Here is a 27,881-nt window from a genome sequence, read left to right on the forward strand (position 1 = left end):
CTCCTGTCCTTACATTAGCCAACCACATGCCTCTCTCCTTTCACTAGATCACCTCACCCTTTAGTCAATAGACAGCAGCTACTGGGGTCCTCAGTTTCTGGAAGATATGGCTGGAGCCCCCCTGGGCCTCTGATGTTTGACTGGAGAGCTAGAGACCCCTTCTGAAAAGAGAAACACAACATAAACCACAGTTGAGGCGGGTAGTCCAGTGAGATTGTTGAGAGTATGTGGGTGAGTGTTAGTATTTAAGATGAAGGGGAACAGTCATGAATTGAGGTGACATGAGAAGTTATTTCTCAAACCCCCTAACTCTCAATGCAGCTCTTTCCTTAACATTCACCACAAACCCACTACCCTGACATGCATGCCAGTCTCTCAAAATTCTGTTTTAAAGATAACACTAAGCCTCTCCTTTATTTGTGAACCTAACCCACAGCCTAAAGTCCAGTCATAATTTAAAAACCTGAATAAATCAGTAATCCCTAATCTTCCCTTTAAAACTTCTCTACACCTTAATTCTATTCTTAACTTAAAAGATTTACTCTAGCTTTAATCTACAAACCTGCCCTTGCTATAAATCCTCATTTTTCAACCTATCCATAAGTTTTACACTTAGCCCAGCCATTAAACAGTATTTTAATTTTGTCCATTGTCCATATCCCTATCCTCAAAACCTCAGCTGAACCCTAAAAGTCAACATATCTGTACTTTAACTTTTTACTGTAGCTACCGCTATTGACAAAATTGTACTTTAACCTAATCACCTAAACCAATTCCTAATTCTAAATCCTTAATCTATACCTAACCTGTCTCTAACAACCAACACTATGCTGATGTAAAACCTTACTTTTACCATGTTGGTGACAAGCTTTGAAACCTTTGTCTAACCCTAAACGTGTCCCTACATTTAAAACATTGTTTTGACTCTAACAGCTACTCATAACCCTCAAATCTTACATACATAACTGTAACCCTCTACGTATCTCCTGGCCCTTTCTCCAACCATCTGGCCTTACCTTAAAATTCGAACACAAACCCAACTCATGCCCTATTCCTTATGCTAACTTTAAGACTATTCATCAAGTCTAATCTGCAAATCTACAGTAGACTTGTTAATTGCTACACTGAAAATCCATATATGACCCTGAAACTAGTCTAATCATTTACCCCACATAACCCTGAATGTCAAAACTTATTGAAACCATAACCTGTCTTAAATACATTTGTCAAATCCTAAACCCCAACCATCTTCCTAATCTTCAAACTTTACTCATTGCTTAACCCAATGCCTAACTTCAAAACTTTATATTAATCCTGTCCTCCACCTCTATTCTTACTTTAAAATATCAGCCTAACCTTAGTCCTAGCCATTCAACCTTACTTTAACCCAAATCCTCAGGCATACCTCTAACTTTAAAACAATTGACTGCCCCAAGCCATCTAATAGATCCCTGTTTATTCTCAAGCTTCATCCTAAAACCTAATCTAGTCCTATCTTTAACCACATCGCTGCTGTGCATTTTCCCCCACTGTGCTGACTTTTCATTTACTCCATGCTTCATGACGAGCTCAGCTCGTCATCAGCACAGCTCCACTGTGCCTCATGACGAGCTGAGCTCGTCATGAGCATGGAAGGGGTTAATCCTTATCCCTAACCTTCTGTGGCAGCTCTTCGTGCAGCGGACCTTAGTGCTGCCGAGGCTTGAGAATACACCTGCCGCCATTCCCCACTGGCCCACAGGCCACGCCCACAGCAGCGAGGCCATGCCCCCCTCTTCCCTATAATTAAGTGCATCCCTCGTCCGCGCAGCGGACGAGCGCAGCAGGCGCGCCGTCAGCGCGCCGAAGGCACGCCTAAGGCAAGCCCGTCTGCGCCCGTCCGCGGCCGACCGGGGCAGGGGGCACACCACTATGTGCGATTTTTAACCTATACTACCGAACAACTGTGCTCCCTCAATAAAGATTGGCCTCTCAACTCTGCAATATTGTCTTATGTCCAAGACCTTGGCATTGCCTCGCCCAAATCCATCACGCTCGCCCCCCCCCCTCCCCACTGCTGCCCTCCTTCTGAACACAAGGTCAGCTGTCAAGCACCAGACCGAAATATTTGATCTCTTAGACTCGAACTCCCCAGACCTATTGTTTTTAACCGAAACATGGTATCGACCTGACTCCCTACCGAGCGTCCTGGCGGCCTTCCCGCCCCACTACTCTATGCTCCGTGCAGATCGACTGGAGGAGAGAGCGGGTGACGGGGTAGCCTCGATTGCCCGCAAGGGACTCCACTTTCAGACACTCGCTTCGCCCACGATACCAGCAGCTGATTGCCTCGTAGTACGTTCTACTTCCTTTAAGATCCCAATTACCTGTGTTTTAACATATCGGCCACCCCAGCCATCCCCCGGTTTTCTCTCTGCCTTCCAGGACTTACTGGCCACCTTAGCAGTCAATAGTGCCTCTGTCCTCGTTCTGGGAGATTTTAATTTCTGGCCTACTGACCCCGCCGAGGATACCATATCCAAAGATTTTACTCAATTGCTCCTCAGCCTCAACTTCGCTCATTCGTTCATGGTCCTACCCACATCCGGGGCCACATCCTCGATCAGATATGGACACTAAACATCCCGAATTCGGTTCCAACTATTTCGCCCTGTCCATGGTCTGACCACTCCATGCTCGCTTTCTCCTTGGATTTGAGCCAAAAAATAACACCTTCTTTCCCCAATAACACCCGGGCAAGGAATTGGAATCGAGTTGACATTCCATCCTTGTGCAACTCGCTAACTGCCACCTGCTACCGGGCTCGGCTCCACACCTCCAGGCTACCATCCTAGACCGCTGGCTTGCCAAAGCCTGCGACCTTGTGGCCCCTCTGAAGCGGATTACCATCAACCGCACCCACAATGCCAACAAGTGGTTCAGCCCTGGCCTTAAAGCCAAGAAACTGGAGTTACGGCAGGTTGAACGAGCTTGGAGAAGAGCATACTGCCCGACCCGGAGGCTACACTATATTACTACACTCAGTGAATATAAACAAGCCTTCTTGGCAGCCAAGACAGAATATTTCTTGGGACGTATTCTAGCTGCAGAAAGCCAGCCACGTGAGATTTTTGCCACCGTCCACGAGCTGGCATCATCGGATAGAACTCTGCCCAAGATCCCCCCCTCTCAGGCCCTATGCGACTCGCTCAACGAGTTTTTCATTGAACAAATAGTTTGTATTAAAGCCAACATTCCCTCCCCTTCGCCTACTTTCACCCACCCCCAACCACCTGGTAACAATTTGTCCCACACCTCTATTCCCGCACTGACTAGAGAAACCCTGTCCCCCTTACTTAGGCATGTCAAGTCGGGCTCTCCAGCTGACATCTGCCCGGCACGCATTCTCCGTTTGGGTGGGCGTAAAATCCGTTTCGCGGGCGAATTTGCGGATTTTCCGCGATTTCGCGATCCGCGAATCTCGCGAAATCGCGGTAAAATACGCGAATCAGCGGGGACGAATTTTCAGCCAAGCAAGGGTTACAGCAGCAGGTGCAAAAGTTGAACCTAATTTCTTTGTAACCTTTTACAAAAGGGTTACAAACAAATTAACTTCAACTTTGACACCTGCTGCTAATTGCTTCCTGGCGCCTCGTTGCTTACTTGCAACTATTCTCTGAACCTGCTCTGACCCTTGAAGCAGGGTCAGAGAATAGTTACAAGTAGGCAACGAGGCACCTGTCCAAGGAATTAAACCTCATCAGGAAGCACTTACAGAAATAAAAAACAGGAAGAAGGGAGAGGAAGGCAAATACACCCATTTTGAGTTGTCAGGCGGGGTTAAACTAAAAGAGACCTTTACAGCACAATTTTCGTATGTATTTTGCTAAAAATAAAAAGCTGTATGTTCTGTAGGGGCAACTCAGGAATCTGGCCCTTCAGAGATCCGGCCTCTCTATCTTTCTCTCGTTCTCTCTCTCCCTCTCTCTTTCCCTCTCTTTATCTATCTATCTATCTATCTATCTATCTATCTATCTATCTATCTATCTATCTATCTATCTATCTATCTATCTATCTATCTATCTATCTATCTCCCTCCCCCATAAACGGCTGCATGGGTAACTTCGCTATGCTAGCGGCTCGCGAACACGCAAAAAACCCCGCGAGCACGCAAAAAACAAAAATTCGCACAAATTCGCAAATTTTGCGGATCGCGAATTCGCAAATCCGCAAATTCGTGGATTGCAAATTCGCAAAATTCGCCCATGCTTACTTGGCTATCAGCTCGGTCGAGTTCACAGGAGGCTCCGGTGGTGAGGTGTTCCTTAGTTTGTGGTCTTGAAGAGGCTTGGTGGTTTCCAAGATCAGAGGGGTATTAGGGTGCGTGTCGGCTCCAACGCAGCTAGTAGGGTGATGTCACGCGTGTCGGCGATGGTGGTCCCCGGACCAGGCAGGTGCGTCTGCGTGACTCAGCAGGTGCCAGTCGTCCCCTCCGCCTTGGCGGGGACGACGGGTAGCTTGCGGTCACAATATTTTTGGGGCAGTTGTGGCAGTCGGGAGGTCCGTGGGGGGTCTCAGGTGGGCCCGGGGATCCGCGATTACAGCATTACTGCTCCGGGGCCTGCCGCAGGGGGGCCAGGTGCTCTCCGGTATTGGAAACGGCGTCACAGGGTTGCTCAGTTCGCACGGGGCCCTCTCTCCCCCGCCAACTCCAATGCCTTCTCCCAGTGTCCCGTGCGTCTCCAATGGTTCCGAACCTCCGTCGGAGGTGTGGCCGGGCGATTCCCGCCAGACTCCCCCAGGTCAGCCGATCTTAAAGGGCTCAGGGGGGGCTCGCGGTGACCGGGGTCAGGTAGCGTCTCCGCCAGCTGGGTGCGCGCCTCACTTCAGGGATATGGCTCTGGTGGGCCTCTGGCGTCCTCTCTGTGTGGGCCTTGGCGCCCAATTCAGGCTCCCAGCAGGGCTTTCTGCTCACAGCGATATCGCCCGCGGGTGAAGAGGGGCCCCGCCGCGCATCCGCGGCCGCTTGGCAAGTCCCGGAGGGGGGCCCTCTCTTCCGGCGTCCTGGCCTCGCTGATGTGCCGCTGGTAGTTCCTCAGGGTGTAGCGGTGCCTCTGACCACGTTGCTCAGCTGCCTGGTGGTATCACTCTTGGTTCGGGCCCTCACCGGTGTAACAGGCAGTTCCGGCGGGTTAGGTCTCCGTTCCCCTCAGGCTCGGTCCCCCTGCAGCTCCCTAGAAATATCGCTGTTCTTGGATCGGAGCCGCAAAAGGGGCTCCCAGGTCCCGTTTCCGGCGGGCAGGGAGGCCGTGCTCGTTAGTTCGTAGGCCGCATGCGCAGGCCCGGTTGTCAGTTCCAAGCCACGGCCTCTCGTAGTCTCCTCGGCCGGCCGGGCAGCAAGGAGTCCCGCAAGAGGCCTTTGGGAATGTCCGGTGCGGACAGGATCGGTCCTTCAGTACAAAAATCGGCCAGCTGGTCGATATCGTCTCTGCGACGGTCCGCCCGCAGTTTCAGGTGGCTGCAAGGAGAACTAGCGGAAATTAGGCCCAGGGAAGGGGAGCTCGGCTCGGAGCTCTACCCGAGTGCGACCGCCGCCATTGCGTGCCTAGCCACGCCCCCGTCACATATTACATCACTCATGACATGGTCAGTGACATCACTCATGACATCACTGATGACATCTCAAATGACATCCCTGATGACATCACTGATGACATCATCCATTGAATGTGTGTCTTTCTGAAAAATAATTTTTTTTATATATGTATATCTAAAGGTCGATTGAAGAATAAATGGGTAAATATGTGTCTAAATGGATGTTTTTTTTTGTAAAATTGATTGTATAACTGACTTATTAAGTATATCTTAGTGAATAGGTGTACTAGCAAGTAATCTTTAAATATTTAAATATCTGTATCAGTGTCTCACTTTGTATATAAGTGGCTGCATGGGTTGGTGAGTGTGTATATGGGTTATTAGTTGGTTTTTTGAGTACCAAAATGAGTGTTTGTACGGTTCGGTGGGGAGTATTACTTAGCGCACAGATGCATGAATGACTGACTCACTGTTTGTATGTGTTTTGAAGACAGCATGTGTGCAGGACTGTATGGGTGGATGAGTGTGTGTATGGGTGTGTTAGTGAGTGAATGACTGTCTCAATAGTATCTTTATGAGTAACTACATATGTTTTAAACTAGTATATGTGAGTACTGATGTATATAAGTGAGTATATCTGAGAGCGAGAGATTCTAAGACTTCCGGTATAAATAAGTATGTGTTTCTATAAGTGATTGTTTAAGAGAGTAAGTATGTCTACAATTCTGTAGAAGTTAGTGTAGTGGTTGGTGTATAGCTGTATATGCAAGTAAATAGATATTTGATAGTTTATTTGCATGTGTGAGTATGTGTGTGAGTAACTCCATAGATGAGTGTCGGTGTATAACAGGATATATAGGTGTATGAGTACCTATGATGAGTGAGTACATGTATGAGTGACTATATAGAACTGTTGGTGAATGAGTGGATGTGTATGTAGATTTTGGGATTACTCAATAGGTTATATTACAGTAAGAGGAGGTCTGCCACAAGGATGATGTCATCAGGGATGTCATTTGAGATGTCATCAGTGATGTCATGAGTGATGTCACTGAACATGTCATGAGTGATGTAATATGTGATGTCATCAGCAGTGCATTGCGGGCGCGCAAGTTATAGTTAGCTGAGCAAACTATAACGGAGAAATTTCAAAGGTTTTGTATGAGAGAAATGTTCAGCTAACTATAACGTGTGTGAAACCTATTGTTTTTCAATGAATTTGCAAGGTTTTTTAAATGCTAATTCCTAACTATAACGTGTGTGAAACCTATGGTTTTTTCAGTGAATTTCAAAGGTTTGTAAATGATAATTTATAAATGTATTATTTATTATGTCTTTCTTTTTATACTAATTTCTTACATTTTTAATATAAATATTTATATTTATTTTATTTTTTAGATTATATTTCATATTTGTATTATAAAATAATAACAAAACTAAATTGCAAAGTAATTTTTGGATGAATTATTGCTTGACGTCGGTTGCAAGTATAACACAGCTCCAGCAATTCTCTTGGGGCCCTATGCTCACAAGACTGTATCAATCCTTACACCTGCTTCAAGCATGTGCAAGGTTTTGACGCAGCATAAGCTCAAAAGTCACTGAATAAAATGTTATACATTTCACTCAGTCACTTTTAGGAGGCCTTGCAGCACCCCCTTCTGCACAAGAAAGCCTCTTCTGGTGCAGCACTTTACAATGTAATACACCCTCCAGATGCGTCACATTGTTAATAGCACACACCATGGCACATCTTTTGCACCACCGCTGTGTCACAAAAGTGACGCAACTGCTGTGTGAAAGAGGCACAAGGGTTTTGTAAATCCGCCCCTAACGCATACAAATTCACCCAGGCACTTTCACCAGCAGCGCAAATTGAAACATAGACTTGTAACATATTTATGTACATATGATACATTCAAGTGCTTTGAACATACTACAGTATACTATAGATAAACACCTTATAGATTTATGCTGTAGCAGTTCCTTAGAGTTCTGCACTTTCACATTCTCCATACACTAGTAACATATTCATTCATTCATTTATGAACTACACATTCATTCTGACAAACTTTTACACACTAAAATAGAAATATAGTTCTTTCTTTGACCAGTGAAGGTAGTTCTAAAAAGAACTTTTTTTTTGTTTGGTATTTTATTTTGTGTTTTCTCAACAAATTCAAAGCGGAACAAAAGAATGTAAAAAAAAAAAACTAATGTCGAGGACAGCAATGATCCTGCATCCTACGTTTCATCAAGTCTATAGACTGTTCCCCATAACACAAAAGTTTATCGCAATAAATGCATAGAATTTTAACTTTAGCAAAGTCAGAATCAATATGTGGGTATGGACTGCTTGCTGAAAATGCTGCTGCCGTCTTGCAGCTCGAGCAAAATTCTTGGGGTGCAAGTTCTTCAGGTGTCGCACCATATTTGCTGTGCCAAAGGAGTATTTTTTACATGGACCACCCCTTAAAAGAGTTGTTTCGCAAATTTTACAGGTTACTTTTGGAGCATTAACCTTTTTTTGACCTTCTGGAAAAGTGAAAAACTACCCTAATTAGAGCTTCTTTCCTCTTCTTTGGACGTTCTTCAGGAATTAAATCTCCTTCTGAAGAACTGCTGGAAGATGACTCCATTGCTATTATTATGGGGATCTTCCTTCTATTTGAGAAGATTCTCAGAACAAATGCTTCTTCTTAGAAAGTCAAACTCAAATAATTATAATGGGACAGAACTTTCAACAGTCGCAATAGGAAAAGTTATAACCCAATCAAATCTCTACTTTTAAAGTCGAATGGCTTGGCGTACGCTTATGATGCGCTTGCGCAGCTCTTTCAATACGAGTACTCATGATGTTTTACCGCGATTTCTGTAATTCTTTTTAAAAGTAATATATGATTATTACAATTATTTTTTTTTAAAAATCAGTTATCCCAAATGTCTGCCCTTAGTATGTACATTAAATATATACATGTTTTAAACCAAGTAGAAACATTGCCCCCTTTCGCGTACAGAATGCTGTACATGATGTCACACTGAAGCTTTAATGCGACGCGTAACGCCAAAGCATATTCGTACCGTATGCGCGGGTACACGCTGAGTATGATAAGCAGTACAAACTATGGTGCGATCACCCTCTCAGTGACAAATCAGAGCTCAGGGCACGCTAAGGAGAATGATTAGAAGTGCTGACTCATTGCAGATCCGATTCTGGGCCTGCCTCTGCGTACATTATAACACCGCCCCCATCTCTCTCTGTTTGTAATTGTTAGTGCACACACTCATACTTGCACATGCGCGGTGCACGCCCGCCCAAACTACCCACATGCCACCACCTAGCATGCTTGCTATCATTTAGCCTGGAAACCAATACATTACCCAATGGCATATCCCCCAGGGCCATCATTCTTGAGACAGCGAAAACGCTACCAATGACGACCCTGGGCTTGGTTTGGTCAGCCCCCGCGGTTCTCATATAATGCGGGCACTGACGTGAGCACGCCCTCTTTTGCCTGCCTCTGCTGCGGTGACAGACAGACTGTCAAACACCCAGACTGAGCGAAACCGCAGCCTTTCAAGACATGACAAAAGATGACAGAAGCAAAGGTAAGAGAAGACGTCACAACATCAGCCTCCACTGTAAATTGTATATGCATAATGCTATTTTTTATCCTTCATATGGCTTTTCTACCATTCAATGGTTTTAAATTATACTTACACAATTGAAATATTTCTTTATAAGTCACAAGGTCCTTTACACCTCTAATCTTAAAAATTGTGCATGCATACATTTCTGTGTCGTATTTCTGTGCTACGCCACGTGCTTAGGCCTCTATTATTATTAATTGTGCATCCGTGATAGTATTTTTTTTTCTGCGTCACAAGGCCGTCCCAGGCCTCTATTATGAATTGATCTTCCTTTGTTTGCTGGAGCTGCAACAGTATTAACTTCGGAATATTAAGAACCCACATTAAAATTCACTTTTGATAGTAGTTACGCAACTCAGTTTACGATGACCAATCAAAATGTCTTTTTGTTTCCTTCACCAAAAATCGTTCAGACGCAACCACGGCCTATCGAGCAACAGCAATGGAATTCTCTGCAAATTATTGAATATACTTTGACGTATAAAAGCAGAGTTCAAGTCGAATGGTTAACTCCGGTGGCTACACTCTTTATACAAGGTAAGCAGAGCAGCCTAAATCTACAAAGCCTTCATAGCAATGCATTAGAAATAAGTCGCCATAACTGGCGTCAGTAACGCAGTAGGCTCTTCCATATAGACACCACTTCAAAGCGGCACTATAACAACTGAAATATACCAGGAACACTGTTCTCGTAAAACTGTAGTGTTAGCTTTATTTGTGAAACGAGAGAGGGTCATATTATCAAGCCTGGGCGGCAAAATTATCGCCACTTTATCGGCAGGAAAGTGCCGCTAAAGTGGCGATAATGGGTTTGATAATATGCTCTATGGAATCCTCCCTTCCACTGCCCTTCATATGGAAGCTGCACAGCGGCCGCGCAGCGGGCGTGCCGCTGGCGCGCTAAAGGCGCGCCAAAGGCAAGGCCGTCTGCGCCCGTCCGCGCCTGGACCGCGCCCAGCGCCTTAACCCCTGGACCACGAAGCCGCCACAACACCAGACTGCACTTCGACTCCAGCACCCTTCACGCACTAAAGCCCAGACGAGATCACCCCTGCTACCGGGCCACCCCGAAGCACACCCAAGGGCCCTTCACCTGCCGGAACTGCAGCTTCTCCAGCATCCGGCCCGCCAAACCATCAATCAGAGAACCCAACCACCTCTGATGCATCCTCCTCAACACACGCTCTGCTCGCAAGCACGCCATCGAACTCTGGGACCTCCTAGACTCAACCAACCCCGACGTTGCATTCTTGACGGAGACCTGGCTGAACACCACCTCAGCACGAGACATCGCCATAGCCATCCCGGAGGGCTACAAGATCTCCCGCAGAGACCGCACCAACAGAGTGGGAGGGGGAATTGCCATCATCCACAAGGACACCCTCAGAGTCTGGACCAGCACCGAAGACACCCTCACCACCGCCGAGCACATGCACTTCCAGATCCACACCGACCCCAACACCACCGTCAGAGGAACACTCATCTACAGACCACCCGGACCCCTGACACAGTTCAGCGATGCCATCGCCGACCTCATCAGCACCCACGCCCTCGCCTCCACAGACTACATCCTCCTCGGGGACCTGAACTTCCACCTCGAGAACAACAACGACGCCAACTCCACCGCCCTGATCGACAACCTCGCCAACCTTGGACTCCAACAGCTCGTGACGACACACACTGGACCCCATCTTCTCTGCAAGTCCCCACGTCTCCTTCAACTACACCACAGAATCCCACTGGACAGACCACAGATGCGTCCACTTCACCCTCAGGAAACCCACCACACACCACCGCACCCAACAAATGCCACGCCGCTGCTGGGGCAAGATCACCGAGGACCAACTGACCACCGCCCTCATATTTGGACCACCCGCCGACCCCACCGACCCCCGCCGCCATCCACCTCAAACAGTGGATCAACGACTGCGCCAAGACCCTCACCCCACTCAAGACCTACGCACACTAATCACGCCAACAAGAAAGCCATCTGGTTCACCGAAGACCTCCGAACCTCCAAGCGCACCTGTCAGAAGCTGGAGAAGAACTGGCTTCGCGACCGAACACCAGACAGCTACACCGCCCACAAGGACGCCACCCTCAGACACCACCAACTCATCAGGACCGCCAAGAGGACCGTCTCCAAGAACCGCCTAGACAACAACGCACACAACAGCAAAGAGCTCTTCAACATCGTCAACACCAACGACATATCCACATCACAAAACCTGTGCGACTCACTGGCCACCTTCTTTCACCGCAAGATCACCGACATCCACGACAGCTTCAACACCACCACCCCCACCTCCACCTCCGAGACCACCACCCCTGCGACCACAACGCGCACCAGCCGCCTGACCACTTGGTCCAACGTCAGAAACAATGACACTGTCAAGACCATGATTTCCATCCACTCTGGGTCCCCATCTGACCCATGCCCTCATCACGTTTTCAACAAAGCCAGCACAGCCATCACCCCCCACCTCCGGAAAACAATCAACATCTCCTTCGAGACAGCAACCTTCCCAGAGAGCTGGAAGCACGCCGAGATCAACGCCCTACTGTAGAATCCCAAGGCGGACCTCGACGACCTCAAGAACTTCCGGCCCATCTCCCTGCTCCCTTTCCTAGTGAAGGTCACAGAGAAGATCGTCAACAGGCAGTTGACCCGCTACCTCAAAGACAACAATATCCTGGACCCATCCCAGTCCGGCTTCCTCAGCAACCACAGCACCGAGAACGGCCTCATCGCTGCCACCGACGACATAGGGATCCATAAGGACAAAGGAGAAACAGCCGCCCTCATCCTTCTGGACCTGTCAGCAGCTTTCTACACGGTCTGCCACTGCACCCTAACAGCACGCCTCCATGATGCCGGAATCCAAGAGAATGCCCTGGTCTGGATCACATCCTTCCTCTCTGGCAGAACCCAGAGCGTCTGCCTCCCACCCTTCAGCTCCAAGATCACCGAGATCATCTACGGCGTTCCTCAGGGATCATCCCTCAGCCCGACGCTGTTCAATATCAACATTGCACCACTCGCCCACGTCGCACGACAACATAGCCTCAACATCATCTCCTACACCGCGACATACAGCTGATCATCTCCCTCACCGAAGACCCCTACACCGCCAAAGCCAACCTCCACAGAGGAATGAAGGCCATCGCCGAATGGATGAAGGACAGCAGGTTGAAGCTGAATTCAGACAAGATGGAGCTCCTCATCCTCGGCTCAACCCCCTCAGCCTGGGACAACTCCTGGTGGCCAACATCGCTAAGACCTGCCCCAAAACCCACCAACCAGGCACGCAACCTAGGGGTCATCCTCGACTCCGCCCTCACCATGACCAAGCAGGTCAACGCCGTCTCGGCCTCCTGCTTCAACACCCTCGGAATGCTCTGCAGGATCTTCAAATGGATACCCTCCGACACGAGAAGAACCGTCACCCAGGCTCTCGTCACCAGCAGACAGGACTACGAAAACGCCCTCTATGCAGGAACAACAACCAAGCCAAGCTCCTGAGACGGCTGCAACGCCTCGGCACGACTGATCCTTGATGTCCCCCGACGCAGCCACATCACACCCCACCTGAGAGGCCTGCACTGGCTCCCCGTCAACAAGAGGATCACCTTCAAACTCCTCATCCACGCACACAAAGCCCTACACAATGCCGGACCAGCATACCTCAACGACCGACTCAGCTTCTACACCCCCACCCGCAGCCTCCGCTTTGCCACCCTCGCCCTCGCCACAGTTCCACACGTCTGGAAAACCACCGCCGGCTGTAGATCCTTCTCCTACCTCGCCGCCAAGACCTGGAACACTCTCCCTACCGGCCAATGACATACCCAGGACCTGCTGGCCTTCAGAAGACTTCTCAAGACCTGGCTCTTCGATCAGTAGCAGCTTTGCGCCTTAAGACATTGCTCACTTTGCCACTGGATTCAAGCAAGCTGGGCTGAAGACGGCTGGAATGCCAGAAAACGGTCCTCTGAAGCTTGTTTCCGGTCCAGGGAAGACATGGCTTGGCAGTTCGGGCTGGACTGTTCCCATGAGGCACGGGGTCAGACTGATTTGCATATAGCCATGTTTGAACTGGGGTGGCAGAGTGGGCTAAAGAACGATGATGGATTAAACCCAGATCTTTTGACTGGGTGTGAGTGTTTGATTGATTCAGATGCTATGTCCATTTCCACCCCCTTTTGTACCACTTTTGGCCGCCATAAGTGTGGCAGGGTATGCTCAGACGTGAGTCCCTTGTTCACTTTGCCACTGGATTCAAGCAAGCCGGGCTGAAGACGGCTGGAATGCCAGAAATGGGTCCTCGGAAGCTTGTTTCCGGTCCAGGGAAGACATGGCTTGGCAGTTCGTGCTGGACTGTTCCCATGAGGCACAGAGTCAGACTGATTTGCATATAGCCATGTCTGAACTGGGGTGGCAGAGTGGGCTAAAGAACGGTGATGGATTAAACCCAGATCTTTTGACTGGGTATGAGTGTTTGATTGATTCAGATGCTCCGTCCATTTCCACCCCCTTTTGTACCACTTTTGGCCACCATAAGTGTGGCAGGGTTTGCTCAGACGTGAGTCCCTTGCTCACTTTGCCACTGGATTCAAGCAAACCCGGGCTGAAGACGGCTGGAATGCCAGAAACCGGTCCTCGGAAGCTTGTTTCCGGTCCAGGGAAGACATGGCATGGCAGTTCGGGCTGGACTGTTCCCATGAGGCACAGGGTCAGACTGATTTGCCTATAGCCGTGTCTGAACTGGGGTGGCAGAGTGGGCTAAAGAACAGTGATGGATTAAACCCAGATCTTTTGACTGGGTGTGAGTGTTTGATTCAGATGCTCCGTCCATTTCCACCCCCTTTAGTACCACTTTTGGCCACCATAAGTGTGGCAGCGTATGCTCAGACGTGAGTCCCTTGCTCACTTTGCCACTGGATTCAAGCAAGCCGGGCTGCAGACGGCTGGAATGCCAGAAACCGGTCCTCGGAAGCTTGTTTCCGGTCCAGAGAAGACATAGCTTGGCAGTTCGGGCTGGACTGTTCCCATGAGGCACATGGTCAGACTGATTTGCATATGCCATGTCTGAACTGGGTTGACAGAGTGGGCTAAAGAATGGTGATGGATTAAACCCAGATCTTTTGACTGGGTGTGAGTGTTTGATTCAGATGCTCTGTCCATCACCATCCCCTTTTGTACCGCTTTTGGCCGCCATAAGTGTCGCAGGGTATGCTCAGACGTGAGTCCCTTGCTCACTTTGCCACTGGATTCAAGCAAGCCGGGCTGAAGACGGCTGGAATGCCAGAAACCGGTCCTCGGAAGCTTTATAATTACCTCCGAGCAGTGACAACAGATAGCTTACAACAGTCTGACAAACCGATCCACAACCTTATTATGCCACTTTTGAGTCACTTTTAACATGGGTAAAGTGATGCAAGGAGCAAGTAAATCTACATCTGACTTTTCAAGAAAAAATCTCAACTCCAGACTCTGCGACACAGTTTTAATGTTGTTTTCTCTCTCTTTCTCTCTCTCACTCTCTGTGACATCATTTCTCTTTCTCTCTTAAACTTAGACACTGCTGTCTTTGACGTGTAGACGTGTTGAAGAATTGTTCAGAGTAAGTTGTGACACCAACTGCCTGAAATGTTTACCCGCAAGGTTTATACAACGGTAAGCATAGAGGCCTGGATGTACAAAGCCTTCATAGGAATGCATTAGAAATAAGTCGCCATAACGGGCGTCAGTAACACAGTAGGCACTTCCATATAGACACCACTTGAACGCGGCACTAAACAGAACTGGAATGTACGAGTCACACTGCACATGTAAAACCGTAGAGTTACCAAAACTTGTAGATGCATAGTATCAAGAACGGCGATAAAATGATCGCTGTTTCAGCAGCAGGAAACTGCAGCTAAAGCAACGATAATGGGCTTGATAATATACCCCTGAGAATCGCCATAGTAGCCCAGGTTAACAACAGAACCTGGACTTCTATGGGAATTCACAACAGCATATTATCAAGCCCATTATCGCCGCTTTAGCTGCAGTTTCAAGCCGCTGAAACAGAAATAATTTTATTGCCGTTCTTGATAATATGCCCCGTAATGCTTCAGCTCATTTACTCACATCTACATAATTCTAAACTCTAATTTTCTTTTTCTTTTGCAGATTACCAATCGGACACCTTTTGGAATCCATTTCACAATTTGTTTATAACATTGTTTGTTATTTTTCCAGTTCTAATAGTTATAATTGAGTTTTGTTTATATTTATTGTTTAACCTCTTCGCCGCTAATGACAAGGGTAACTCGTCATGGACTTTATATTGATTTCAATGGAAAGTAAATACAAACTAAAATAATGCCTTAGCAGCCAAGTGGTTAATAAAAGTTAATTTAAAAAAACGACATACTTCTTTTATTTTGTGGGGGAGGGGTATGACGGCCCACAATAAAAATAATATTGAAATACTATAGTAAGATATTCAAGGCTAGTATTAAAAACTACTGAGTTCTAACTAACAGATATATTAAAAACAACGGTGAGAAACTACCAAAAATGGCGGTGGACGGAGTACGTAATCAACGTTTGGCGCCTTGGCACTACCTTTTAAATAAATGCATAAAAAATATGACTATTAATACTGTACAAAAGTACAGCAGCGGATGACACACAAGAACCAGGAAAAGAAAGCAACAGATTTACTAACGAATATAAAGAAAGGTTTGCTTGTTGAACTTGAAGAAAAAGAAAACGTGGGCTTCGACACGACGCTGAGCATGCGAAGAGAGTACAACTGCTACACCAAAAAAAAGGAAAGCTTTACATACTATCATAGAAATGAAGGAGCATATTATCAACAAAAGGCGATACATTATCGCCGCTTTTATCGACAGGTAACTGCATATAAAGCGGCGATAATGTGCTTGATAATAGGCCCTTGTAACTTCCCATGGCAGCCCAGGTTCTGGTGTTAACCGGGGCTCCTATGGTTATTCACAAGGGCATATTATCTAGCCCATTATTGCCGCTTTATCTGCAGTTTCCTGCCGATAAAAGCGACGCGAATGTATCGCCTTTTGTTGATAATATGGCTCATTGGTCTTTTTTTGACCAGTAAACTTAGGTGCATATTATCAAAGACCAGTGTTACAATTATCGCCGTTTTATTGGCAAGAAACTGGCGATAAAATGGCGATAATGACCAAGATAATAAGGCCTTGTTATTTCCCATAGAAGCCCATGTTAACACCAGAACATAGGCTTCTATGGAAATTAACAAGGACGTATGATCAAGCCCACCCTCCAAACATTAATAAAAAACCATAGGCCCTTGTAAATTCCCATAGCAGTCCAGGTTCTGATGTTAACCTGGGCTGCTATGGGAATTCACAAGGGCATATTATCAAGCCCATTATCGCCGCTTTATCAGCAGCTTCCTGCCGATAAAGGCGGCAATAATGTATTGCCTTACGTTGATAATATGGCCCATTGCTCTTTTTTTACCAGTAAACTTAGGTTCATATTATCAAGGACCAGTGTTCAAATTATCGCCGTTTTATTGGCAGGAAACTGCTGATAAAACGGCAATAATCAGCTTGATATTACGGCCTTGTTATTTCCCATAGAAGCCCATGTTAACACAGAAAATAGGCTTCTATGGGAATTAACAAAGACATATTATCAAGCCGACCCTCCCAACATTAATAAAAAACCATAGGCCCTTGAAAATTCCCATAGCAGCCCAAGTTCTGATGTTAACCTGGGCTGCTATGGTTATTCACAAGGGCATATTATAAAGCCTATTTTCGCCGCTTTATCAGCAGTTTCATGCCAATAAAAGCGACGACAATGTATCGCCTTTTGTTGATAATAAGGCCCATTGCTCTTTTTTTTGACCAGTTAACTTAGGTGCATATTATCAAGGAGTGTTAAAATTATCGCCGTTTTATTGGCAGGAAACTACAGATAAAACGGCGATAATGAGCTACATAATAGGGCCTTGTTATTTCCCAAAGAAGCCCATGTTAACACCAGAACATAGGTTTCTATGGGAATTTACAAGGACGTATTATCAAGCCCACCCTCCCAACATTAATAAAAAACTCCAGACAATGCAGGTACCCGGAGCTGGAAGGTCATTTTACATATCACTGCCCAAGAAATGTGGCATTCCACGCGATCCGTACGGGAAGAGAGAGAGAGAGAGAGATCAAAACATATATATTTTTTAAAAAGACCCGAGGGGTGCCGCTCACCGAGACTGCGGGGAATAGGACCGTAACCCCCCCCCGCATACTTCAAAATATAACCAGAGGAGTGCCGTTCCCTAGTGCTCAGGGCACCTTACAAGCCCCCATTATGCAGAAAAATTGCCCCCGTAATTTGACCCCACGGGACCTAATGAATAAAACGGACTTCTACTTTTTTTCACCCTTTCCACCTCGTACAAGTACTGAACGAGTACCCCGCCATTTTTTATTTTTTTTTAATTAACATTGAGCTTAACTATCCATGTACCACCTCCTGACCAAGACTATAGGCTCAGAATGTTTCTACCCTGCCCCGTTTCCTTATTTCTCAACTTTGTTTTACTGTTTTCTTGTGACTCTGCTCTCCTGACAAACAACATGGCTGCCAACACTTCCTGGTTTGGAGTATTGACAGCCAATCAGCATGCAGCTCCTGCTCGTAATTGTAAGTATTTCCATACACATATGCCGCGATTTTTCTTTAAAAAAATAAATAAAAAATAGAGCCTAAACATCCATGTACGACAACCTGAGCAAGCCTAGAGCGTCAGAATGTCTCTACCCTACCCTCTTCCCTTATTTCTTAACTTTGTTTTACTGATTTCTTGTAACTCAGTTCTAGCGAGGCACAAGATGGCCGCCCACACTTCCTGGTTTCGAGTGTTGACAGACAGTTCACAGCCAATCAGCATGCAGCTCGTGCTCGTAATTGAACAGATTTCAGTTAGCGTGCTGAACTCCGTCTCTAGATATCGCTATGATTTTACTTGCAATTTTCTCAGAAACTAATGAACAGATTTACACCATTTAACAAAAAGCACAATCTGCGAACAGAACTCTACCTCTCTGCCAGATTTCGTGTAATTCCGTTCAGCCGTTCGGGCTGTAGCCCTGGCTAAAGGACCCTATGGAAAATTGCATGGGGAAAACACGTTTCGGGACTCCCCTTTTTTCTCAGCCCCCACTTGACGAATCACCCCCAAACTTTCAGGGAAGGAGCAGAACTGAGCAGGCCATTTTCTTGGAGAAATTCATGAAGATTCGTCCGCCAGCGCCAAAGTTATTTCAAATAGAATGTTGTGGATTTCCTATGGAAACTAGGTCCTAACTATAACTACCTACTGGCGACCGCCAGTAGGTAATATTCACTGAAAAAAACATAGGTTTGACACACACTATAGTTAGGAATTAGCATTTAAAAAACCTTGGAAATTCACTGAAAAAACCATAGGTTTCATACATGTTATACTTAGCGGGGCATTTCACTTATACAAAACCTTTGAAATTCTCCAGTTATAGTTAGTTCAGCTAACTAAAACTCGCGTGCCCACAATGCACTGCTGATGACCTCACATATAACATCACTCATGACATGGTCAGTGACATCACTCATGGCATCACTCATGACATCTCAAATGACATCACTGATGACATCACTGATGACATCATCCTTGTGAAAGAGTGGCAGACCTCCTCTCAGCGTAATATAACATTTGATACACTCATTCAAAAATAGAAACTACAATTTAAAAAAAATGGAGATACTCATACCACTTACCAACAAGCTATTCATGAATTCCACCATCAACATACACATCCACTCATTCACCAACAGTTCTTTATAGTCACTTATACATGTACTCACTCATCATATGTACTCATACACCTATACATCCTGTTACACACCGACACTCATCCATACACTTACTCACACATATACTCACACATGCAAATAAACTATCAAACATACATTTATTTGCACATACAGCATATACACACAGCACTACACTTACTTTTACAGAAACGTACATATACTTACTCTCTTAAACAATCAGTTACAGAAACACATACGTATTTATACAGGAACTCTTTCAATCTCTCACTCTCACATATAATCACTTATATACATCAATACTCAAATTTAGTGGATTAAAACATATGTAGGTACTCCTAAAGATACTATTGAGACAATCAATCTCTCACTAACACACCCATACACACACTCATCCACCCATACAGTCCTGCATATATGCTGTCTTCAAAACACATACAAACAGTGAGTCACTCATTCATGCATTTATGCGCTAAGTAATACTCCCCACCAGACCATACAGACACTCATACTGATACTCAAAAAGCCAACTAATAACTCATATAGACACTCATGTAGCTACTCACCAACCCATGCAGCCAATTATAGACAAAGTGAGACACTGATACAGATATTTACATATTTAAACATTACTCACTAATACATGTATTCACTAAGATACACTTAATAAGTCTGTTATGCAATCATTTTTACATAAAGAAACATCCAATCACACATTAATTTATCTATTTCTTCTTCCATCGACCTTGTGATACACATTCAGAAAACATATTTAAATTTCAGAAAAAAAACATTCACTGGATGATGTCATCAGTGATGTCATCAGTGATGTCCTTTGAGATGTCATGAGTGATGTCACTGACCATGTCATGAGTGATGTTATATGTTACGTCATCAGCAGTGCATTGTGGGCACGCGAGTTATAGTAAGCTGAACTAACTATAACGGGAGAATTTCAAAGGTTTAGTATAAGTGAAATGTCCAGCTAACTATAACATGTATGAAACCTATGGTTTTTTCAGTGAATTTGCAAGGTTTTTTAAATGCTAATTACTAACTATAACGTGTGTCAAACCTATGTTTTTTTCTGTGAATTTGCAAGGTTTTTTAAATGTGAATTCCTAACTATAACATGGCAGAAACCTATGTTTTTTTCACTGAGGTGGTACCTTAGGGTTATTGTATAGGAAAAACTGTGCAGCATGGTCAAATCTACAGCGGGTTGGGCCCTTCCATCTTTGTGGTCTCATGGCCTACATCCCTGTACCTTTGCCTTTCAACTGCCCAGTTCATTCACCTTTGTGTTCTCTTGGTCCTTAGTGACACAGCTCTCCCTCATACCACACACATCTCTTTTCCTCATTGCTCTGTGAACACACCACCACCCTGCCTGTTACTACACATGTGCACCTTAATGTCCTATACACATATTTGACTCCACCCTGTCACATGCACACATCTCACTCTCCTTGACACATACACTCATAACTTATATACTCTTTCACAGGCACTGCTTTACAAACCACTCTTGCAGTCTAGTGCATGTTCTTCAGCTTCTCAATGTCCCCTTGCTTTTCAACACATGTGAATTCCATGGGTACTTCCAAATGAGCACAACCCTCTTTATCATGTGTTCTCAACACACAAATGCAAACAAATACATAGTGACATATACACACACACCCTCCATAAAGGTGCATTCACACTCCCCTCCCATCAGTGACACAAGCTCAGCCTATTTCAAGCACTGCCACATACACAAATATATGTGCCTTACACACAAATACCCCTCACTAACACATATGCATACATTCCCGCCAATATCACAAGACATACACACCTCCCCCCCCCTCATTGGTGCATCCTTTCACACTTTCAACGAGACTTAGCCTTTGTCATACCTCTCTCTTCTCCGTTGATTCCTGTAGTCTTTCTTGATTTAAACCATAGAGGCCGCAGTGCAGGGGTTTTAACCTTCTAATATTCAAGGAGAGGTGAAAATACTGAGGAGACAGGCACTCTAAGAAAGGCAGCTGGAACTCTCGGAACTCAAAAGTGGTTCAAATCCTACTAGCAATGGCAGAACTTGCATCCATACTACTTTTATTCATTCATCCAACACTGTGGCAGGGAAATATCAAGTCAGTCAATGCATTTTTCTAGGTTATTAGGCTGTCACTGCTCTGAGAGGAATAGATAACCATAAGGGTGTGAGAAGTAGAATAGTGACCATGGTTACCCCTTGTACAACTGAATGATGTTTGTGCTTTTATCAGTCCTACTATTGCTAAATTTAGGAAGAACTGCTGACAATTATGGCAACCTACTGGTAATGTGAATAATGTTTTTTGATGTTCACAGTTCAGCATTATTTTTGTTCCCCGCCTCAGGAAGATTGTACTTCCTCCATGTGACCAGTTCCTGCATTTTCTTTATGTTGACAGGGCTTCCATAAAAAGGCACTAGAAGAATGGAGCCACTGGGCTGGTGGTGCCAAATTACTGATAAAAGGAGGGATGCAATTTGCCAGTATAAATGGAGGGCATAAGCTCAAAAACTCCACTTAGTCCCTTAGGGCTTCATTTACTAAATTTTGATGCACAGCAGCATAGCATGTATTCCTGCAGTGCTGCCGTGAGTCAAAACAAAAGGGCAGGAATGCATTGTATCTCAAGATGCTGCACATTCCTGTCCTCACTTGCGCTGGTGTACACCAGCAGCCATACACCAACGTAGACACTCTGACACCAAGGTATAACGGTGCCTGGGTTGCAGGGATGAATGTTTATATGCAAGAAGGACACCTCCCTGCATATAAAAAATCATTAAAGGCTGGCTGCTCCTCTATGTATGCTGCAGAATGCAACACACATAGAAAGAGCAAAAAACGAGGAGAAATAAAAGTATTTCTCCTCTTTGTTCTAATTCTGCACCGCCCTGGGGAGTCATAGGATTCTGACGCATTCCTAGGTTTACCACATTTTGTAAATCTGTGAATGTGTCAGGTTCCATGGATGTTGCTTGGGAACACCCGCAGCAGCACCCATGGAATGCCCCTTTCACTCAGAGTAATGAGTAGAATGGTCCCATATTTACAAGGCCATGAAAAGTCATGCAGGGTGACTTTATGCAGCCTTCTTAATATATCATCTAATCAAATGGGAAGGATCACTTGTCCTGCATAACTAGGGTATGCGGGGTTCGTTCTTTCTAGTCCCAGTTAAAAAACCCTCATGCACGTGTAGTTGATGGTAATTCAAGCTGTATATCTTGATTCTCCGCTAGCCCTCACACGTATCTGCATAATCATTGGGTTTAGTTGTTATGCAACCTCCACCAGGAGGTAATACCCTTTGTTAAGAGCAGTAGTGATCAGTGATAGTGACAGTGATAGAGAGTAGTGAAGGTAGTTAAAAGTCTCTCAATCCCAGATTTGTATTTTAATAGTTCTGGTTTTGGAGGCAGTAAAAACAATGTAGGTGTCCGAGAGTGATTATGACTCTCTCACACTAAGGGGTGTGATCTAGGTCGACATGTTTCAGCCCTTTGTCGCCAGTCGGTCAAATGGGCTTTCTTCAGGACCAGGGTGTAGAGTGTATAGAGATCTCTGGCGTCTCTATATGTGAAAAGTACATGTAGGTATTTCCTAATGTGCCAATGTGAAAGGAAACGTAACTTTCTACTGTTCCTTAGAGGTCGCTTGGTACCTTAAGTTGCGGTATTATTTTACCTCATCAGGATCCATGTGGGTCAGGGAGGCCTGCTGCGGTCACTCCATTCTGCGACTTGTACTGACTCTGCCACTTTAATCCCCTTGTTAATATAGGCAGGGACACTGCACCATTCGTGCTTCTAAAATAGTGATGCACCAGCGCAGCAAAGGGCTCATAAACGAGGTCCTATGTTTCCTGAAGTGAGTGCTAAAAAATCCTTGTATCCTTCCTGCATTCAACCTGTGGTGTCCACTTACCTTGGCCACCATGTACACAGCACTTGATCCTATATGTACGTGTGCACAAAGGTGTTTGTGGGAGTAGGGGTTTTTGTGTGAGTGGATGCATTCAGAATTCCACATTTGGCTTGATCATAGGTTCTTCAGATACAATTTTTTTTAAAGAAAACTGACAAATTTTCGTTACTCGCAAAGCTTTCTTTACTAAAAGGCAAGACGCATGATTAAGATTTCAACGCAGATCTCCACGAGAGTACACCAAGACACTGCAAATATAGGGCCTCATTTACAAGGCCATTGCGCCACCAGTGCGTCACCTTTTTTAACACACCGGCAGCACAGTGTACCTGCTCATATTTACAAGGCCACGTAAAGTTACCCAGTGTAATTTTTTATGACCTTGTAAATATGGATTCCTTTCACACATTACTCTGGATGAAAGGGGAATTCCATGGGTGGTGTTGTGGGTGTTCCCACGCAACATCCATGCAACATGACACATTCCCAGATGTTTTGAAAAGCTGGGAGTGAGTCAGAATCCTATGCCTCCCAATCATTCCCGCAATGCAGGCACCCGTGAAAAATGACTCAAGGGTGCCTGCGCTGGCACATGGCACCCAATCGTGTGCCAGAGCAGGAGAAAGCACATGCATGCATTGCATTGTTGTCAACACGATGCATCCATGTGCTTTGAAAATGATGCAGCTTTGCACATCAAAATGGCTTGCGGAGCAACGCTGCATCATTTTCTTGTAAATGAGGGTCATATTAACCACCCCCAAATTCATGCAGCAAATTAATTTTGCCTAACTGCTTGAAAAAATCAACACAGAACTCGCCAATAACTGTTTTAAAACATGCAGTTTTTGTTTATTTCGTTTTCTTCAAGAAGTAAAACGTTTACATACATTTGTTTGCTTAACATTTCCCTTCAAGTATGAAGAATTTCCTATACCTTTTTGAAAATGGTAAAATTATGTACAAATGTATTTTCTTTTTTTTGTGTTGAATACGTGACTTGCATTTAATGGGGGGACAAAATGACATGGGTTTGGAGAAAGGTTGTCGCTACTGGAGATGCTTCAAGAGAAGGTGCATGGAGTGCAACGTTTTGGGGAAAATCGACTACGCTACAATAATCCCACTGTGTGAGAAATGTACAGATGTACTGGAATTTATGGGCACCTGATAAGTTACTCAATTGAATTTGCACTATTTGCATACACATGCACCTAGCAATTTCCTGCTTTGGTTCCAAGAATTACCTTCAGTATATCCAAGTAAGGTGCTAGCAAGGATTCTGAAAACCTCGTACTTTGCATACCATTCATAATATTAAAGACTTTTTAAAAATTGTCAATAACTTTATAAACAAGAATGCTACATGGGCCCATTTAACCATGTGCCAAATGTATCTTTTAAAACTGATATCTCCATTATTGAAGATAAGAAATTGAAATGGCAAACTAGTCATTGTTGACTAGGACATAAAAACTACAATTAGATATTCAAAAGCTGCCCTCTAGAATGAAAGTGTAACCAATTTTTGAACATGTACTGGTGTTTTTTTACATGGAAAACAGGCGCCAGAATTGACATACACTACGTAGCATGGCTACTGCATCACTTAGGATTTACAATGATAAACCTTAAAATCTGTTTATCCTTCCCCCGAGGTACCACAAGGTGAAATACATGGACAGTCAGAACATGTGGAAACTTGATACATTTAAAACAAAGGAGTACTTTTCTAGACTGGTGGCTGAGGTATTTATAATTCCTGGTGCACTGTGGTGTCTTTCTGCATATAAAAGCCCTAGATGTATTGTGTCAATCAAATGCTGTAGGAGGTCCCAGACTGTTCGGTACTTAAACTAATGTTCCCAAGTCAGGCAATGAGCCAGGGACCAGGCACTTTACTTCCAGAAGCACCAGATGTGGGTAGGGACAAGGGTACTTTTTTCTCCTCCACATCACTCAAGACTTTGGGGTGTCGGACGGCTGGAAACGGTTTAATTTCTCAGGATTATTGGATGCCATGTGTGAAAAATCATGGAGTATGTCTTGGTAGGTCTCGTCACCTGGCTGTCCATATAGTCCTTCAGATTCCCGCATCTCCTCATTCATTCTTGCCCCTCGCAACAGTGTTACAATGTCAGTATTTGCAGCTTCAACTGCAATAGTCAAGGGGTCTTTTCCTTCTTTATCTATGGCGTGCTGATTTGCCCAACGCTTCAGAAATAAGCAGACTTGCCCAGTGTGCCCTAAAACAGTTGCATGATGCAGGGGTCCTCTGCCACACAGATCCATGTGATTAACATTGGCGCCATTCTGCAGCAGGAACTCACAGGCGGCCAAAAAACCCCCATGCACAGCCTGAATGAGTGGTGTTGCGTTGTTTTCCTCTGCATTCACCCAGTTAACATCTGCGCCATGTGCTAATGCTTCTGCCATATCAGGAAGGCTTTCCTCATACGCAGCTCGATAAAGGTGCAGCCCTGGATGAAACTTTTCCCAATCCTGAAATACTGAAGAATCTCGCTTCTCGACCTCTAGGACTGGTTCATACAAAATGTTTGAGGAGACAGTAGATGCAAGAAGTTCTCGCATGCCATCTGAACTGAAGTGGATTCCACTGTTGTTGCTTTCCACTGAACTTCTGGAAGATGTTGAGAAGTGATCCTGTGATGCCAGTGACTCCTCAGAACTACTGGGGTCTTCGTTCTTGCACTGAGAATAAGGCCTTTTCTGTCCATCAAGAGGGTGTGAAGCAACGCAGTCCTGATTCACAAACCTCTTTTCCACGTACTTTGCTCTGATATATTCCTCCTTTTCCAGTCTTGGACTTTCCTTGTCTGGCTTCTTCACTCCAAGGGTTTTCAATTTAGCTTCATATATTTGATTAATAACTTGATTTCCCAGTTCAAGCATCAGCATTAGTACTTCAGGCTCCAATGTATCTAAAGTTAATGACCTTACTTTTGAAAAGTGCACACCAAGACTCCTGTGAATCCCAGCACACTCAATGCACAGGATGATTCCAAGGTTGATGCTGGCCCACTGCGGATCCGCCAGACCACAATCGCAGCAGACAGATTTTCCAGCAATACACTGAATCAGCTGTAATGCACTTTCACCTTCAAATAATTCCTCTTTCACCTCGCTGCCAGAGTCCAGACTTCCTGTGGAAGGTGAAGATGTCTTATCCAGCTTCTCCGTCTCATCACTCTTTTCACTATATGCTGTAGCAATACTTACACCTTCAAATAATTCCTCTTTCACCTCGCTGCCAGAGTCCAGACTTCCTGTGGAAGGTGAAGATGTCTTATCCAGCTTCTCCGTCTCATCACTCTTTTCACTATATGCTGTAGCAATACTTGCACCTTCAAATAATTCCTCTTTCACCTCTCTGCCAGAGTCCAGACTTCCTGTAGAAGGTGAAGATGTCTTATCCAGCTTCTCCGTCTCATCACTCTTTTCACTATATGCTGTAGCAATACTTGCACCTTCAAATAATTCCTCTTTCACCTCGCTGCCAGAGTCCAGACTTCCTGTGGAAGGTGAAGATGTCTTATCCAGATTCTCTGTCTCATCACTCTTTTCACTATATGCTGTAGCAATACTTGCACCTTCAAATAATTCCTCTTTCACCTCGCTGCCAGAGTCCAGACTTCCTGTGGAAGGTGAAGATGACTTATCCAGCTTCTCCGTTTCATCACTCTTTTCACTATAGGCTGTTGCAATACTTGCACCTTCAAATAATTCCTCTTTCACCTCGCTGCCTGAGTCCAGACTTCCTGTGGAAGGTGAAGATGTCTTATCCAGCTTCTCCGTCTCATCACTCTTTTCACTATATGCTGTAGCAATACTTGCACCTTCAAATAATTCCTCTTTCACCTCGCTGCCTGAGTCCAGACTTCCTGTGGAAGGTGAAGATGTCTTATCCAGCTTCTCTGTCTCATCACTCTTTTCACTATATGCTGTAGCAATACTTGCACCTTCAAATAATTCCTCTTTCACCTCGCTGCCAGAGTCCAGACTTCCTGTGGAAGGTGAAGATGTCTTATCCAGCTTCTCCGTCTCATCATTCTTTTCACTATATGCTGTAGCAATACTTGCGCCTTCAAATAATTCCTCTTTCACCTCGCTGCCAGAGGCCAGACTTCCTGTGGAAGGTGAAGATGTCTTATCCAGCTTCTCCGTCTCATCACTCTTTTCACTATATGCTGTAGCAATACTTGCACCTTCAAATAATTCCTCTTTCACCTCGCTGCCAGAGGCCAGACTTCCTGTGGAAGGTGAAGATGTCTTATCCCGCATCTCCTCATTCATTCTTGCCCCTCGCAACAGTGTTACAATGTCAGTATTTGCAGCTTCAACTGCAATAGTCAAGGGGTCTTTTCCTTCTTCATCTATGGCATGCTGATTTGCCCAATGCTTCAGAAATAAGCAGACTTGCCCAGTGTGCCCTAAAACAGTTGCATGATGCAGGGGTCCTCTGCCACACAGATCCATGTGATTAACATTGGCGCCATTCTGCAGCAGGAACTCACAGGCGACCAAAAAACCCCCATGCACAGCCTGAATGAGTGGTGTTGCGTTGTTTTCCTCTGCATTCACCCAGTTAACATCTGCGCCATGTGCTAATGCTTCTGCCATATCAGGAAGGCTTTCCTCATACGCAGCTCGATAAAGGTGCAGCCCTGGATGAAACTTTTCCGAATCCTGAAATTCTGAAGAATCTCGCTTCTCGACCTCTAGGACTGGTTCATACAAACTGTTTGAGGAGACAGTAGATGCAAGAAGTTCTCGCCTGCCATCTGAACTGAA

At 45.2% G+C, this 27,881-nt stretch overlaps 1 protein-coding gene across 1 annotated transcript in view; it reads right to left on the bottom strand.

Moving 5' to 3' along the window:
• Positions 1–27,881, bottom strand: part of CSF2RB (colony stimulating factor 2 receptor subunit beta) — a 182,072-nt gene that overhangs the window by 6,296 nt on the left and 147,895 nt on the right. The window contains exon 13 of the mRNA XM_086963204.1: positions 58–161. Within this exon, the coding sequence (XP_086819330.1) occupies positions 58–161 (104 nt within the window). The remainder of the gene's footprint in view (positions 1–57; positions 162–27,881) is intronic.

This window comes from Lissotriton vulgaris, chromosome 1_1 (genome assembly GCF_964263255.1).
Source record: "Lissotriton vulgaris chromosome 1_1, aLisVul1.2, whole genome shotgun sequence".
Classification (NCBI taxonomy): domain Eukaryota; kingdom Metazoa; phylum Chordata; class Amphibia; order Caudata; family Salamandridae; genus Lissotriton; species Lissotriton vulgaris.